Source organism: Phaenicophaeus curvirostris, chromosome 4 (assembly GCF_032191515.1).
Source record: "Phaenicophaeus curvirostris isolate KB17595 chromosome 4, BPBGC_Pcur_1.0, whole genome shotgun sequence".
In the NCBI taxonomy this organism is placed as follows: Eukaryota; Metazoa; Chordata; class Aves; order Cuculiformes; family Cuculidae; genus Phaenicophaeus; species Phaenicophaeus curvirostris.
In genome coordinates this window covers 50,704,381-50,720,532 of record NC_091395.1, presented here as the reverse complement: position 1 = coordinate 50,720,532, position 16,152 = coordinate 50,704,381, and the positions used below count along the sequence as shown (strand labels likewise).

The following is a 16,152-nucleotide window of genomic DNA, read 5'->3' as shown; positions in this document are numbered from 1 at the left end:
TTTGCAGATGACACCAAGCTGAGTGGAACTGCCAAAGCAGGAATTGTTTGATATTTGAAGGGTTTTTTTACCATTAATAACTTTGTCTTTTTCAACGTAGTTTCAAAATCTCTTTTTCCCCTAAGGGGCTGCTACCTCAACTTAGCTTCATACTATTTCCACTTAGTTTTTTCTTACTAATCTTTCTCCTGTCACTTCCTGTGCTAATCACGCCTCTAACATGATACTTCCTACCTCACATTGGTTACCCCTTGCACATATTAACAGGTCTGTGCTTTTCTCCAGTCCCTGTTACCTCTTGGTCAACTTGAAAGGGCAAGTGCAAGCCTACGATCACAACATCATGGCATGGAGAGTCACTGCATCCCACATTAGTCAGGCAGGGGTGGGAATGATACTTAAATGCTTTTTCAAGACCATCAAGATTATTATTCTACCACCATATTAAGACACTGCTATTCCCAACTGCTATGTCCACATCAACCAAGATGCAAGTTGTGGCTCTGTGGCACGATGCTTTGATGTGAGGTGACATCTTTCTGCTGAAAACTGTTTTCTGAATGAATCAAAGGCCAAACTTATACATGTGGGTAAACATCAAAAAAACAAAGAGAAAAAAGTAGGTTAATTTCAATGAAATTATTTGGAGAGGAAAGATTTATCTTCACACTATTTGCCAATGTAACAACACTAATGTATGAGTGTCTATGCATACGCAAGTACACATCACACAAGTCTTAATACATACTGATACATATACACACAAGTGCATATACATACCGATTATGCCTTTTTTATATTTGTATTTTATATATATCTATTACTTACTTATTTTTTTTTAAAACACACATGCTATTCTAGCTAGACACTAGTGTAACTCTTATTGCTTCTTATCCCAAACAAACTTCTTCTTTTGGTTAATTTCTACTGGCATAAAGTAAAAAAAACTATTACACGTGGTTCCTTTGAAACACATGATCTGTATAGTGTTTTTTTAGTTCCCATATTCCAAAGTAAGAGTGCAAAAGCAGAGTTGCTCCATAGCACCAAGGCTAAAAAAACAGGTCAAGAGAGGAGTCTCACACTGGGTCAAGGCCAAAGATCTGTCTATCTCAGTTCTCTATCTGACAATGTCTAATAGCAGCTGCTTAAAGAAGGGCAAAAAGGGGCAAGCATGTAGTGAACTGCTTGCTCCAGAACGCTTTCTTAGCATCTGTCAGCGTGTTGTTCAGTGTATTCAAAATTCTATCCAGGACTATTTCTTTCCTGACTCTTTTTAGCTGCTTTCTGAAAACATGATCAGTCAATGTAGAAAAGGACAGCATTTCACAGTTTGATTATGTATCACATGAAGGATCGCCTATCTTTGGTTCTGTATGTTTCCGTAAGTCATTTCTAGCTTAATTTTATCACCCTTAACATCAAATAAGACAACAATAAAATAATTTCTATCTCTTTTCCATGATAATCAAGGCTTCTGCGGACAGCATACTCTCCTAAAGGGCTGAAAAATCCTACCATGCATACTCATATCATATATGGAAGCCATTCCACATATTTCATAAACTTGAAATGTTTTCTTTGAGAGCACAGGACCAGAACTGCTCCCAGAATTCAGGATGCAGGTATATTGTAGATATGTACATTAGCTCAATTATCTTTTCTGGTTTGCTCTCTCTTAATTATTCTAGCATAGCTTTTTTTGACTGCTGATGGACGTTGAGCTGACTTCTCACATTAATATTAATTATAACCTGAGATTTCAGCTTGCACAACAACAAGCAATTCAAAGCTTTCATTTTATATTTGTAGCTAGAATGTTCTCCTCATGCATCATCAAATATATACATAAACAACACAGTTTTAAAAGGCAAAGCTGCTGCTAGATAAAGTCATCCTTTTTCATCTCTGTGCAAAAAATATGGAATAAATATGAACAAGCAGGGAAGATAAAGAATACCAAGGGAATTTAGACAACGTTGAGTATTGGTAAGTTCCCTCCCTGTTCATTGTTAGAGCTGGAGGTTATTTTTGGAGAAATGCACTTCTCGTTTAGCTTTGTGATACATAGCAGCCACTTAACATTTTAATGCCTTTCTGATTTCAATTATGAAAAGCAGCTTGTTTTACAACCCTAAATTTCAATTAGTGATGTTAGAGAGCAACATTTTAAAAGGCAGAAATATAATTAACACATTTTGTTCAAACTTGAAAATCTTCTCAAGCATTGCTATTTTTCAAATGTTAAAACATCACTTTGTATGTTACATAAATTGCAACATGTAAATTTGAGGTTTTTACCGTTTCTGCATCCACGAAGACTGTTGGACATTCTGAACACATCATCATCACTTCCAGAGAACTTCTAAACTTTGTTCCAATGCGCTGTAGACTGTCACCAAGAAAGCCGACCGAATCATTTGTTATAGATACAAACTTTCTTTGAATAGTCTAGAAATCAAATCAGAAAAACATTTATTTTACACTGTATTTTACTACCCCTCCTCCTCTGGCTTTTTAGATTAAGAATTTCAGGGCAAATTTCCATCATAACAACATATATTTTTTATATTTTATATTACAATGTAATACAGAATTTGCTCTGCATTTTTATGTAAAACTAGCTCCAGAAAATGCAGTCAACCAATAAATAAATAAAACCAGCCTGTATCTATAAAGACAATTACTCCTTTCATACCAAGGCCTTCAGTATCAGTATAGCTGGACAACGATTTGTCTTTATGCAGTATAGATAGCAGTTGAATTAATTTTCAAGTATTTGCATTGCAGAAAATTACATGGTTTTAAGAGTCAGAATACAACCTGTGTTGCTCAATCTGTGTCCAAAACTGCCACCTGCAGGGTTTCTACCTTCTTAAAGAATCAGTCCTATGCATATCATGTTCTGTTTGTTCATGTTTTGTATCAGAAATGGTGTGGCCAGTAGGACCAGGGAAGTGATTCCCCACCCTGTACTTGGCACTGGTGAGGCTGCACCGCTAATACTGTGTTCAGTTTTAGGCTCCTCACTATCACTGAGGTGCTGGAGCGTGTCCAGAGAAGAGCAACGAAGCTGGTGAAGGGCTGGAGAAGTGTTACAAGGAGTGGCTGAGGGAACTGGGGTTGTTTAGCCTAGAGAAGAGGAGGTTGAGGGGAGACCTCATTGTTCTCTACAACTACCTGAAAGGAGGTTGGAGAGAGGAGGGTGTTGGTCTCTTCTCCCAAGTGACGGGACAGGACAAGAGGGAATGGCCTCAAGCTGCATCAGGGGAAGTTTAGATTGGACATTAGGAAAAAATGTCTTCACAGAAAGGGTTGTCAAGCACTGTAACAGGCTGCCCACAGGGAGGTGGTTGAGTCCCCATCCCTGGAAGTGTTGAAAAGGCAGGTAGATGAGGTGCCTGGGGACATGATTTAGTACTAGACAGGTACAGTTGGAACTGATGATCTCAAAGGTCTTTTCCAACCTAATGTCTCTACGATTCTTTGTTTGATTATGTAGACTGTTGGCTTAGCCTAATACAACAAGGCACTTTTCTGTATATTATTTCATAAATCCTAGAAAGTTACATATAGAATAAAACTACAAAAAGATGATATTTACTTCTGCGAAGTTAAACACAGTGCAGGAGCCAAAAGACAAAATGGAAAGCTCCAGTCAAACAAGACCTCCAGGGTCTCATTTAATCAGTTTAATGCTCCTCCATACTCCATAACAACTCCTCAGAACGCTTCTTTACCCAGGCGTGAGCCCTGGATCATTGTTTCCCCTTTTCTCAGAGTATCCACCTTTCCATCTGACTGAACCCTAAACTTGACCATGCACATGGGATAAACTGCGTGCTAACGTGGTAAAAGGAAGTGAGGTTTTCACAGATAAATTTATTATGATATATCAAAAAGAAAGCAGAATTTATATTTGAGATACAAGAGAGGGTTGGAGTCGTACAGTCTTGGTTTGTAGCACTGATTCTGCTTTTCACTCACTTGGCACATTGCCTGTAAACAAAACTTAATAATTATGCTCCTCCTATCCCATAAGAAGTTACAAAGAATAAGGTACTTCCAAGTGGTACAAATTTGAAAATGTAAAAAAGCCAACCCCTACATAAGGGGAGAAGGGAGCTAGAAAAATTAACCAATACGCATTTTGTGTTGGATACCAGATCTCTGAGGTAAATACAGTTAAAGGCAAGCATTTGAAGCTTCCAGCTTTGGTGGATCTCCTGACGTTTCAATTACTTCTCTGCAGAAAAGCAAACTTTTCTCACAAGACAGATACAAGATAAATTCATTAATGTCTGTTTTGCTTGCAATCCCATAATAATGATCCCACAGAAAACCCAGGAGGAAGTAATTAATTCTGTAATCAGCACAGAACCTAGGTGACATTCAGAAAATAAAAGGAATTCAACTTGAACTACAGGCTTACAGGAAACACTGAACTCTTTTTTTTTTTTTTATACTGGTTTGGTTTTTTTCTGGAGTAGAATCACTCCTAGACAACGAAGACAGCAGATGTATCAAGGAAAAATAGTGTATGACCATACACATTCTTTTAGAAATGTAGGGGGGAGGTTGTCTGCTTTTGATTTGCTTTCAAAGGCTTTTTGCTACCATCATCTTGAAGTTACGGAGGGGAAAAACAGTTTTGAAAGCAGGAGGAAAGGATTTCAGACCAAGCAACCATGCACTGGCAATTCACTGACCTGAAACAATCTTGAGAATACGTGAAATGTATAGACAGCACAAGATCCATCTGTATCAGACAGCATTTGATTGACATGGCAGCGCCAGGCTTGCTCTTCATCATCGTACGCCACGGGTTGGAAAGCTGCCAATATGGCAGAAAGAAATGGTGAAGGCGGAGGGGAAGTTTGTACTTCTGCGAAACCATCCTGTTCTTCTTCATCTTGGCTACAAATAACAAACAACATAAATTGACTACTTGGTAAATTTTTTAGGAAAAAAACCCTTCCTTTTGGTAGGAAGAAGAAGTAAGAATAATAATAAGAAGAATCCAGAGCAGTGTTTTGTAAAATAAATAATCAATCAACTAAGGTAACTATGGACTAAGAAAAGAATTAAAAATAAAAAACCTTTCCTCCTATGAAACAATGCTTATACTCTCAAATACCTCCACAATTTATTAAAACATGCTATTTCTACACACATCTACTGAAAAAGGGATACATGTAGATTATATATAGCTCTATACAGCACTATACATATACACCATTCAGAAAGTGATATTTTTCTTGCCCCAATAACTCAATTAACAATCAGTTCTTCAGTATTATTCATCTAAACATGTGGCCCACCAATATCTATAACAAATTCTAGCTTTCCTTAACAGAAACACAAGAGCTCATTTAGTAGTGTCATACTATTTTATAACAGCCTTAAGAAGCATCATAAGTGAATGGAGATAAATTGGAACACTTTCATTTTAACAGGCAATCAATCTAATGGGACTTCGTTTAAAAAGCATTCTGTAGCATACTTTCCATTAGGCACCAAACCTCCAATAAAAATATCAAATTATAAATTAATCAATGCTACTACTTAAAATCATTAACTTAATTGTTAAAATTTTATTACAAAGAATGGTATATTTTGTCAGTTCTTGTATAACTATAAACATACAGCAAAAATAAGTGGAGGAAGATTCCAAGTATAGACAGTTTATTAAAATAATTTCTTAAACAGACATAGTTTTTTCTCTACAACAAACACCTGATTCATAGCAGCACCAAGGATGTCTTAAACAAGACTTAAATATGTCAGACAGAAAGCATAGGTGCTGGTTTTAGGTAAATTCATTTTAGAAGAACAAAGCTCAAAAGCTAAAATCCAATCCCTCTGCATAGTATCTGTCTGTAAGCAAAGCTTGAAAAAAGATTTTTAGATATTTTCTAACTAGTGTATCAACCCTATCACATCTCTCACTCTTTAAACTAGAAGGATAAGGCTTTTTGTTTGCTTGCATAATGTAAGTAAATTAAAATTTAAAGAGATTTTTCAGTTGCACATTAGGAAATAAACCGCTATTAACTATTACTAGCCTTTAATTCTTGGCAAGTGTACTGCAGTGGGTTGTGTATGGGCTTACAAGACTCAATTTCTCTGTCCCTGTCCCAGCAGAACCTTTTCAAATGACTTGATCTTTTACAGTTCGTGTTGTGTCCTTTTCTCTAACAGGGTCCTTAAATGACCTTTCTTACAGCATATGCACCAAGTCTATGTTCCTATGTACACTACATCCATTGTGTTATTCAATCCAAACTTCTGAACAAATTTTACACATGAATAGTCAATGAACAATTAGATTTTTTGCTTTCCTGGGTTTTTTGTTTCCTGTTTTGGGTTCTTGTTTCTGTTTTTTATTTGTTTGTTTGTGGTCTTACATTTGTTTTCTCTCCTTCTTAGACTGTTACCTTCAAAGGACTTAGGGTTTCACTTTAAAGATGACTCAATCAGCTAGGACTAACTTTTCTCAATATTTATTTTTGCTGTCAAATTAAAAAATGGAAAAATGTTATTCTACTTTAAAATGACTTCAAAATATACAAGACACTGATTAACCTTTGGGTGCCAAAATAGATTCTGCCATAATTCAGAGCAGCTCAAGGGCTTTTACATGTTACAATGCTTGCAGCTGGTGGCTGCCAAGAAAATGCTCCATAACGCCCTCTGACCTCTTTTCACATTTCTGTCCTATCAATGGTGATGAAATGTGCAACATTTCTTTTATTCAAGAAATCTCATCTTTTCCTACAGGACTGCTTTCCCTGTACCAGAAACAACTGATAAGCAATGGACTGAGATTATTTCCTATAACAGGCAAACCAATCATAATTTCAGATCATTTTAGATACTTGAATGATGGGATTCATGGAAAACCACACACCCCAAGAAAGCCTACTTTGTTTGATTCATGCACTGACGATATGTAATTTCTGTTACTTAGAACCAATATTAATATTACCTAGACAAACCAGAGAAGTCAGCTTCTTCCTCTTCACATCTCTCATCTAGTTCTTTCAAAGCCAGAGTGACATCCTCTTCACAGATTGATTCAGAATAGCTTTCAGGAGCTGCTGCCTCTGCCAGTTCTGGGGTCTCTTCCAACTCAAGAGATTCATGGCAGACCAGACAGTCTTGTTGTTCTTGTAGCAGATACGACCCAGTGTCTTCACTAGCAGTGCTAACCTGTTCATCTTTCACTGCTGAACTGCCTTCCTGTGAATTGAACATTCTTTTATCACTTTTATTGTCAGGGCTTATGCATTCTTATCAGTTTTTATTATGGTAAAGTAACAGAATAATTAAAAATTCTTTACAAATAACCATTTTTACTTTAATCATTTAGCTCTTTGGATTGCTCACAGGTTTGCTTGAGCAAAGACAAGCAGTTTATCTGTAATGCTTATCACTTCTGTTAGCATTAATATCCGTGAGTATCATTTATAGCAAGCACAATTTCTCAAATTCACTAAAATTAAATCTGTTAAGAGAACACGCACAGAAAAATTCCTGCAAATTGCCTCAAACATATTTAGATCACAAAAAACACAATCAAGACTTCCATATTTTACTTTTCTAGGCAAGGACCAAAAACTACTGCCTTATGCTCACCTTTGGCGTCTGGAACCAGTACAGAACATTTTTTTTTTCCTCCTTTCCACTCTCCATTTTAATAAGTTTCTAAAGCATAACTAAGCAACATTTTAACAGATGAGCAATGGAAAAGGGACATTCCACTATTTTTGTTATTTTGCCATTAATGTTAACATGGGGAGCATTAAGGGTTTAACCCTGATTCTCTAAATGTAGGCTTTCAATCACTGGCAATTATAAACAGACAGTGATTAAATTCAGGTAGGTAATGGTAGATGACCCCTTCTCCCTTTCCTCTTCCTCCATTAGCATTATTATACTCATTAACATTGCTATATTGAACAAAGGAATTCAGATTTAGTTAATTTATGATAAATCCATTTGAAAGCTTTTACTGGATTTTTCTGTGGAGTAAAATTAACACTTTCTTGTGCCTGCCATTTCCTAAAGGCACAAATTATCACATTTGCATGTAGAAGTTGTATCTGGAATTTTATTGCATAGAACAGCCATTTTGTCACAGTGTGCAGCTAAGACACACAGGAATCCAAGCCACTGTTACAATTCCATAGCAAAATAATTTGGACTGAAGCAGTGGTCCATTTCTATTATATATGTTAACGTAAGATACGGAGCTGCCCTGATCATGTCTGGTAGATGTACATGTGAGGAAAATACGTATTTTACAAAATATTTAAGTGCTAACTACTAGTTAATTAACATGCACCTAGGTTATCTTCACAGTGCCATGACACATGATTTGAACTACCAACATTAATGTTCTTTAAATAACTTAAAAATGTGACTTATATAGTTGACAATGCCACAGAACCTAAGGAAAATTACTTCTAGTAAACCATTCCCTCATAAATCCACAGTGTGAATAAAACAGAGGACCATTTTAGTTAGAAACTTTCATATACTTAAGCCTGTAAAGCTCATTGTACAAAATAGAAAATAGTGTTGTAAGCTGGACTGTAAATTCCCAATTGGAACGTGAAATGTCCATTTTGTCCTTTTTGCAAAGATACATGCTATTACAGGGAATCAGCCACATACATTTAAGTAAACTATTTACTTAACTCTTCAGCATCCCTACAAGAGAAACAAAGAACTCAACTGCATCTAACCTACACACACGCATATTTTTAAATAATAGTTTAATTTTTTTTATGTTACTTTAGATAAATTTTGATAATTTTTTATTTATTAATATTAAAAACATTCTGATAACTGACATAGCATGCAGCAAAATGCCTGTGTTGAAAGAGTTTAGATATAAAGTACATAAGTATAGGAAATAACTGCACTATGCTGCAAATTGTACAGTATAAGAAATTAGAACAAAATTAGTTTTACTGGCTTCACAAATTTGTAAAAGTGAGTGCGTAGAGTGCATACTTTCAAGCTCATTCTGCTAAGAGGCACAAAGCCAGCTCTCCCTTTTAGCAACAAAATCCACCTAGACACCTAACTCTTTTAGAGAGATAACTGTGAGTGTTTGAACTGTGCTTGACAAACACATGTATTTGACTGAATCCCATATTCCAACAAGCACAAAATAAACCTGGAATGCACCACACTTAGTGAATGCATTCGCAGTCTTTTACTTGATACAACTTTTTTTTTTTTTTTTTAATGGATGCTGCTTAGTCATAAAATTACTTTACAGCCCAGTTTACATGTTTTCAGTATTTTTAATGACCCTGGTACTTCTTTTGCATAAGTGTTTTCACCTGGCTTATCAGAAGTATAGTGATTTTATAAAGGGATCTGCAGAAGAACAGTTAAACCAAGTATAAAGGCAGTTTCAGAAAGAACAATGAAAACATGTACCACATTTAGAACAATGTAGCTACATGTACCACAAGTGAACAATGGAGAAGACTGAAGTTCTATCATGGTGAATTTTGTTCTATAAAATAACAGTATATATATGGCTTCTCCTTTTTGAAATCTTAACACAAAACACTCCACCTATGTCGAAAAAAAATCATCTAAATTAAGAGTTCTTTCTCATGTAAAATTCTATTGGAGTACAAATGCATATAGTAGACAAGCAAATGAAGCTCTAACAGAACGATTGGTTTCACAATCTAAGCACAAGTGCTCTACAAAAGTAGAGACAATTTATCAACTGCAGTGTAATCAAACACTTCAAAAAAAAAACCCACAAAAAGCATAGATAATCTTAGTAGAAAAATATGAAGAACGTGGGGGAAAGCGGCTTTATTACAGTCACAATATTACATTTTTAGGTGGTGATGATTTTATCACAGGAAACCAGTCATCCATGCGTTCCATTTGCTGTACTCTAAGTATGTCTTTTGTTCTTACAGTCATCTTCATTAAATGTTAGCTAGGTGACTGGTTTACCTGTTAATAACTGATTTTCTAGGCAGCAAACAGGTAGACTAGAGTCTTTGTTCAGAAACCCCAGCCTCCTGAACCTGTCAGTCAACTGTTCACACCAAGTTGGCTGAAGGCTCATTTTTAAGTGTAAACAGTGCACTAGCTAGTCAGATAAACAGAACAATAGCTTAATTCTCAAAAACACAGTAAAACTGTATGTTCTGCTGAAGACAGGATTAGCGATGCTTGTCCAAATAATAATAAGATTGCCAGTAGCATCAATAATTCTAACTGAAGCGATAAAAAAAGTCCACCTAATCCAAGCCACTTCAAATTCAAGGAAATAACCAACATATTGAGATCTTAGCTACACCTGTTAAATATTGTAGGAATTGCAGCAGATGACAGTTTCATTTTAAATGAATTTTTTAAATTTAAAATTATTCAAGAGATTTTTAAAAAAAAAAAATATGGAAGTACTCACAGATTTGCAGGTAGCCAATAGCTTGAAATCTGTCTCAGTCCACACAGGCCTTTCCAAAAAAGTATACCACTAGCATCTGTGGTCCTTTTTAAAGGATTATTTAATGGAACCAACTACTAACACAGCTGGCCTGAGGTTTTATTCCCATATAGCACCAATCACATTAACCCAAAGAAAGCAAAAACAAAGGAGGGGGGGCAGGGAGAGGGGCAGGGAAATGAAGTATTTGAAAGAAAATGTTGCTCAAGAAGGATTTCAACCATATCAAGTAAAAGCATCTCAAACATTAGCCTATTTTCATTCGGCACCATGAAATGATCATTATCAGCCCTTCAAGAATATTTTTAACCTGTGGTAAGTTCCCTCAGTCCATCCCAAAGAGTTTTCATACTGAAGGAACATTTTGTAAGAACATTCCAACAGGTTAGAAATATTAAAAGCAAATCAAATAATCAGTCTAACAGATGAAAATTGAGTTGAAAAGAAAGCCAAAGTGGCTATGGACACTAGAAGGAGCCCAAATCAGCCATGCACCAGCCCACATTTCTCCCCACCTCAGGCAGCTGGTTGCTAGAGTTATCTAGAGAAGAAGCCTCCAAACTTGGGGTCTCAGTTCTGATTTGAAGCACCTCTTCTGTTCCCACACTGCTAGTGGAATCTTGAGACTGAAGTGATAAACCAGCATGATCTGATATTGTTTCATCTATAGCAGAATCGCTGTTTAGCTAAGACAGAAAAGAAAGAAATGCGAAATTCTTCATAGCTTATCAAACAAATTACAGGGAAAACACATTAGTTTTGGAATAGGTTGTTTCAGTATGGTTAGCTATTTGAATTCATGCACATATTCATGTAAAGCTTAACAGCTTTACACTAAACCATTACAAGCATAACACCATTTCTGTAAAATTTAACCTTGAAGAGAAGTTTAAAGCAATCCTTGGGATCCAGAAAATTAATTCCTTCCTTGTTCTTAAAGGTCTTTGGCACTGGTGAAATACTAGACTAAAAACACTGAAGAGCAGAGCTCTTTGTTATAGGCAATGTTAATACAAAGCTCACTGGAAGTCTGAAAAGAGCCATGCTATCCCTGCTGCTCCCTGTCCAGTCAATTTTTTCCTAGTTTTATTTATGTAATGCAGAGACTTTTGAGTGGCCAGCATTCTTGATTTTCCTCTGTCATATCTACACATGCTTCATAATTAAATTAGTAATTTCAATGGTTATATGCAACTGAGGCTCCCACAGGATAACTCATTGCTATTGTTCTTATTTAGTATTTTGGGGTATGTTTTAAGCTAGGAATCCACAAAGACGCACACTTTTGTGAATTTTGTGCTTATATTTAAACAAATATAGCAAGTATAAAGACACTTAAAAAAAAAAGTTGCACTAGAATTATAAACCTGTTATGTACCACTAGAAGGTAACTCTTCCCCTTCATCGATATTGTTATGAAAAGGAAGCTCAGACACGTTAATTTAGTTCCTCTTTCGTTAGGCTGAAAATGTGAGCCATACTTATCCATTAAAACAGCAAGTGAAAGCTTCTCAAAAATCTTTTCACAAAAAAATAACTTACCATCTGTGAACGAGACAGTATCTGACTTGCAGTCAGGGCTGCTTCTTCTTCTGAAGACTCATCAGTATCTTCCTGGTTGGTCAAGTTCAAGCTGGGTGTGCTACCAGAGTACTGGCATTCTTGAAGAGACGGCGTGTCGCCTTTGTCAATACTGTCAAGAGAGCGCCTACGAACACCCCAGTTGAAGTTGTCCATGCTTTCACCCTAAAATTAAAAAAAAAGTTTGCACATATATGTATGTACTAATTTCAATTTTATAAAATTAATACACAAATGCAACACAGAAAACACAAGTACTGAATGTATTATGAACAGAGTTTCAATCAGCCCTTTAATTTTATTAAATTTTTAAATACCTTGTTAAGTTATGTTTGTAGATAAATTAAAATATACGGCAAATGCAGTAGCTATCTTTTGAATACCTTCTTGGAAAGTAACTCAATATATATTCTATAACTATATCAGTATTGATTTTATATATCTGACTAGAATGTACAAACACACCACAGACAACAACAGATGAACAAGCCAGTGCACCAGGCTGCAACTTACCTGCAGCTCCTGGTTAGCAAAAAGGAAAACACATATAATTAGAAAGAACGAGGACAAACACTTAAAGATACTCTAGAACCAGGGAAAAATGTTTTATTACATAGGATTTGCCAACAGTAAAAGACTGATTCAAGCTCTGGAAAAAAGCTTTAGTCAAAAAGCTAGTATTTAAAATAATTTCTCTTTCTAATGCGAGACTGATTAAAAAAATAAACAAACCGAAGACAACACACTAAAACCAGCATGCTTATGATACATTTTCTCTAGCATAACATGTAAAGCAACTGTTTCAACAAACATAGGATGAAATTCTTTAACTAACACACACGAGTCTAAACTGACCACATCCAACTGACAAAGCACCATTAACATTAATGATATACAAGTTGTAGAAAAACAAATGTCTTCATCAACTGTTTTACCAGCTACTTTGTGTCAGTTTTATGAAATGCATCCTAAACATCAAAAACCAGATACTTCCTGTTCACACATTTTAAAGCTGGGATAATTCAGTTTCAATCATCTAACACACTAAGTGAAATCCATATCTTAAAAACACTAGTGTTTTCATTCAACAAGTACAATAACAATCTCCAGTTTTCTCAAGGATTTAATCAACCTTCAACAATTAATCTAAGTAAGATTGAAAACCTGATCAGTTCATTTCACCAATCTACAGACAGTTCTGAAAATCCCGCATCTAGCTCCAAATGTGCACAGATGGGTGCCAAAACTCCTCTAACAGACTGTCTCTTTTGGTGACTTAAGAGAACATTATGACACGTTAAATATGCAAAGCAAACTAAATATTCTGTAGTCTCTTTCTCTCTTAGTGTTTGTTTTGCACCAAAACAAGTGAAAAGTTACGACAAAGCGAAAGAATCCCACCAGCACCACAGTACTCCTTCTGTGGGCTAAAGTATTTAAATTTAATCTGAATATTACTCAGATTTTCATGTAAAAGCCCCAGTTCAGACTGTTGACAATTATTAGCAATATCAACAAAGAACATTCTGTATCTTTGGTGCAGAACTTGGCAGCTTGTATATCAAGTGCACGGTATACATGTAATGCCCTGAATTGGTACAACCTGCACTACACGTTGTATACAAGCAAGTAATGAGAAAGAAACTGTCTTTTCTTCATTATGATGTGCTATTAAAATAATACAGAAAATAAAGTTAAAGATTAACTTGGCCTAGCAAAGTTTCCAACATCTGGCATCCTACCTGTTAAGCCCCATATAGTATTAAAATAATATTTTCCTGCTATAGAGCCTTGATGATTCTGAACTGTTTGACTACTGGCATTCAATACAGAAAATTCTGTCTGTATAATGTGTGGTCACGTATATGCAATAGACCATAATGAGCCTGTAGTTTTTCTAGAATAAGCAAATATTGGCTGCAGTGAAGCAATACACAGGATGCATGAAGAAAGTGAAATAAAACTGAAGTATTAGTGGAGAGAAGAGCAAGACTTCTAAAAAGGGCTAGATTAATCAGGAAAAGAACAATCATAGGATTTAAATAGGCAGATATTCTTCTCAGTAGCTTGTTGAATTTAATTCAATATTTTGTATAGACTCTAACGGCAGCACTGAAATAAACTGCAAAGCATTTGATTTCTCCCCAGTCTTTTTACAGCGCTACTTTGAATCTTTAGCAAATTCTGGACTGCAGCTTTTTATTTATCTAAAAAAAAGTAACACTTGTTAACAGAATATTTACTAATTTTCAATATTTAATTTTGTATTATCTCCCCTCTCTCTTTTGATGGGGGGAAGTGAAGGAGGACTGCAACAAATCAGATATAATGTTGTAAAAGTTAATGCAAGCAATTGTGGTGACCAAGTAAATTGTATATAATGAGACAGTGTATCATACAGTTTGTAACTTTGAAAGCTATTTTTCATGTTTTCAAAATGCAGAAATATACAACAATTATGCCATTTTCTTAACATACTGTTCCATAATTAAGTTTTCTACTGCATCATACCCAGGTGTTCGCCCTGTCACTGGCTTATACTGTCAAATCGATTCACTTTCAGATTAAGTCACTTAACCACTCCCCAAAAATGCCAACCCTCCCACAACCATCCAACAATTTGCAACAACTTAACACTGCAAAGTTTGTGACACAGGTTTCTTTATAGTGCAAGTTAAATTCAATCTTCTCATGAATTCTTCCCATTTGGATTAGTTAAAAGAGCTGCTAATTCCTTAGAACTGCACCAACATAACCTAATTTTTAAAACGTTCTCAAATGGAAATACACAGAAGAAATCCCAAGGTCTCACCTCTGCATCTTCCAATTCAACATCTAGAAAGTCAAAGTCTTTAAAAACTCCAAATTGTTGTTCGCTGGTATTATCTTCTACAGCTACTTCCTCCTCTTGAATCACTTCTTCTGTTGTTGAAATGAGACTAGTTTGTTGATCTCCAATTTCCAAGTCTTCATTAGAAGAAAACACGACCTGTAGATATAGGTAAAAATAGAAATAAAAAATCCATCTTCTGTAGCTCCAAAATTCATCTGTCCTGCTTCCTGCTATTTAATGGCATTAGCGGTGGTTAGCTTATCACTATAATGATAATAACTAGGGCAAGTGCAGACTGCAACTTGTTTCAAAACCAGCTGAATTTTAAACAACATTGTTAAAGTAGTGAAATCATCCTCTCTTTAATAAAAGTAGGACCTGCAAATGTACAAATCTGGTCAGTCTGGATGGTGCTCTGAGCAACCTGATATAGTTAAAGATGTCCCTGCTTTTGCAGGGGAGTTGGACTACATGACCTGTAAAGGTCCTTCCCAACCCCAAGCATTTTATGGTTCTATGATACATAAAGAGAAAAATATGTATCCCTGAATTTTCATTTTCATAACCACAATATTAGTCAAACTTGGGAACAAAAAATCCATCATAATTATCACTCACATGACAGAGGCCATATCATTTTCACCTACCAATTTCTGTGGAAGGACTGTATACCTTTAAAAAGGCATCTAATGCTGGCTTCCAGTGATGACTGTCTTTACAAATTACAATTTGCTGATTATTTCTATTTGAATTTTTAAAAACCTCTTCAGTTTCAGCTTTCAGGCATCTAATTTTATTTTAACCTCCTCCACTAGATTAAAGCTCCACCTCCCATAAATATTGTTACCCAGCCAAGAACTTCTATGTCGCAATAAAAAATAATATTCTAGATGATAACCAAGGTAAGCTACTCAGTTTATTTTAAAAGCTGTTAGTGTCATCACTATCATTATGTTTGGTATGCCAGTGGGGGTCTTTTCTATGCCACACACAGAAGTAACACCGTTAGCCAGTGTTTAGTCAATAGTTAAGACTGTCATTCCTACTGATATCCATGTGAGTTTGAAGGCATGTGATGCACTGGTCATAGTCAATGCTTTCTACTGTATATTCACTACAGCATTAACATCCTTGCAGTCTTTAGCAATTGCTGCCACTTCTCCCTTAAAGTGTATCTTATTAGATAAAGATTTACTCAGAATAGGAGAGACCTAGTTCAAAATCCTCTCCTAAGCAAGGCAAT

General features: G+C 35.6%; 1 protein-coding gene across 6 annotated transcripts in view; it reads right to left on the bottom strand.

Moving 5' to 3' along the window:
- FRYL (FRY like transcription coactivator) overlaps positions 1-16,152 on the bottom strand; it is a 171,604-nt gene that overhangs the window by 13,433 nt on the left and 142,019 nt on the right. For all 6 annotated transcript variants that reach the window (XM_069856046.1, XM_069856047.1, XM_069856042.1 and 3 more), the window contains 6 exons: positions 14,889-15,065; positions 12,038-12,241; positions 11,011-11,181; positions 6,989-7,242; positions 4,710-4,917; positions 2,302-2,451 (listed from right to left, as the gene is read on the bottom strand). In XM_069856046.1, coding sequence (XP_069712147.1) covers positions 2,302-2,451; positions 4,710-4,917; positions 6,989-7,242; positions 11,011-11,181; positions 12,038-12,241; positions 14,889-15,065 — 1,164 coding nt within the window. The remainder of the gene's footprint in view (positions 1-2,301; positions 2,452-4,709; positions 4,918-6,988; positions 7,243-11,010; positions 11,182-12,037; positions 12,242-14,888; positions 15,066-16,152) is intronic.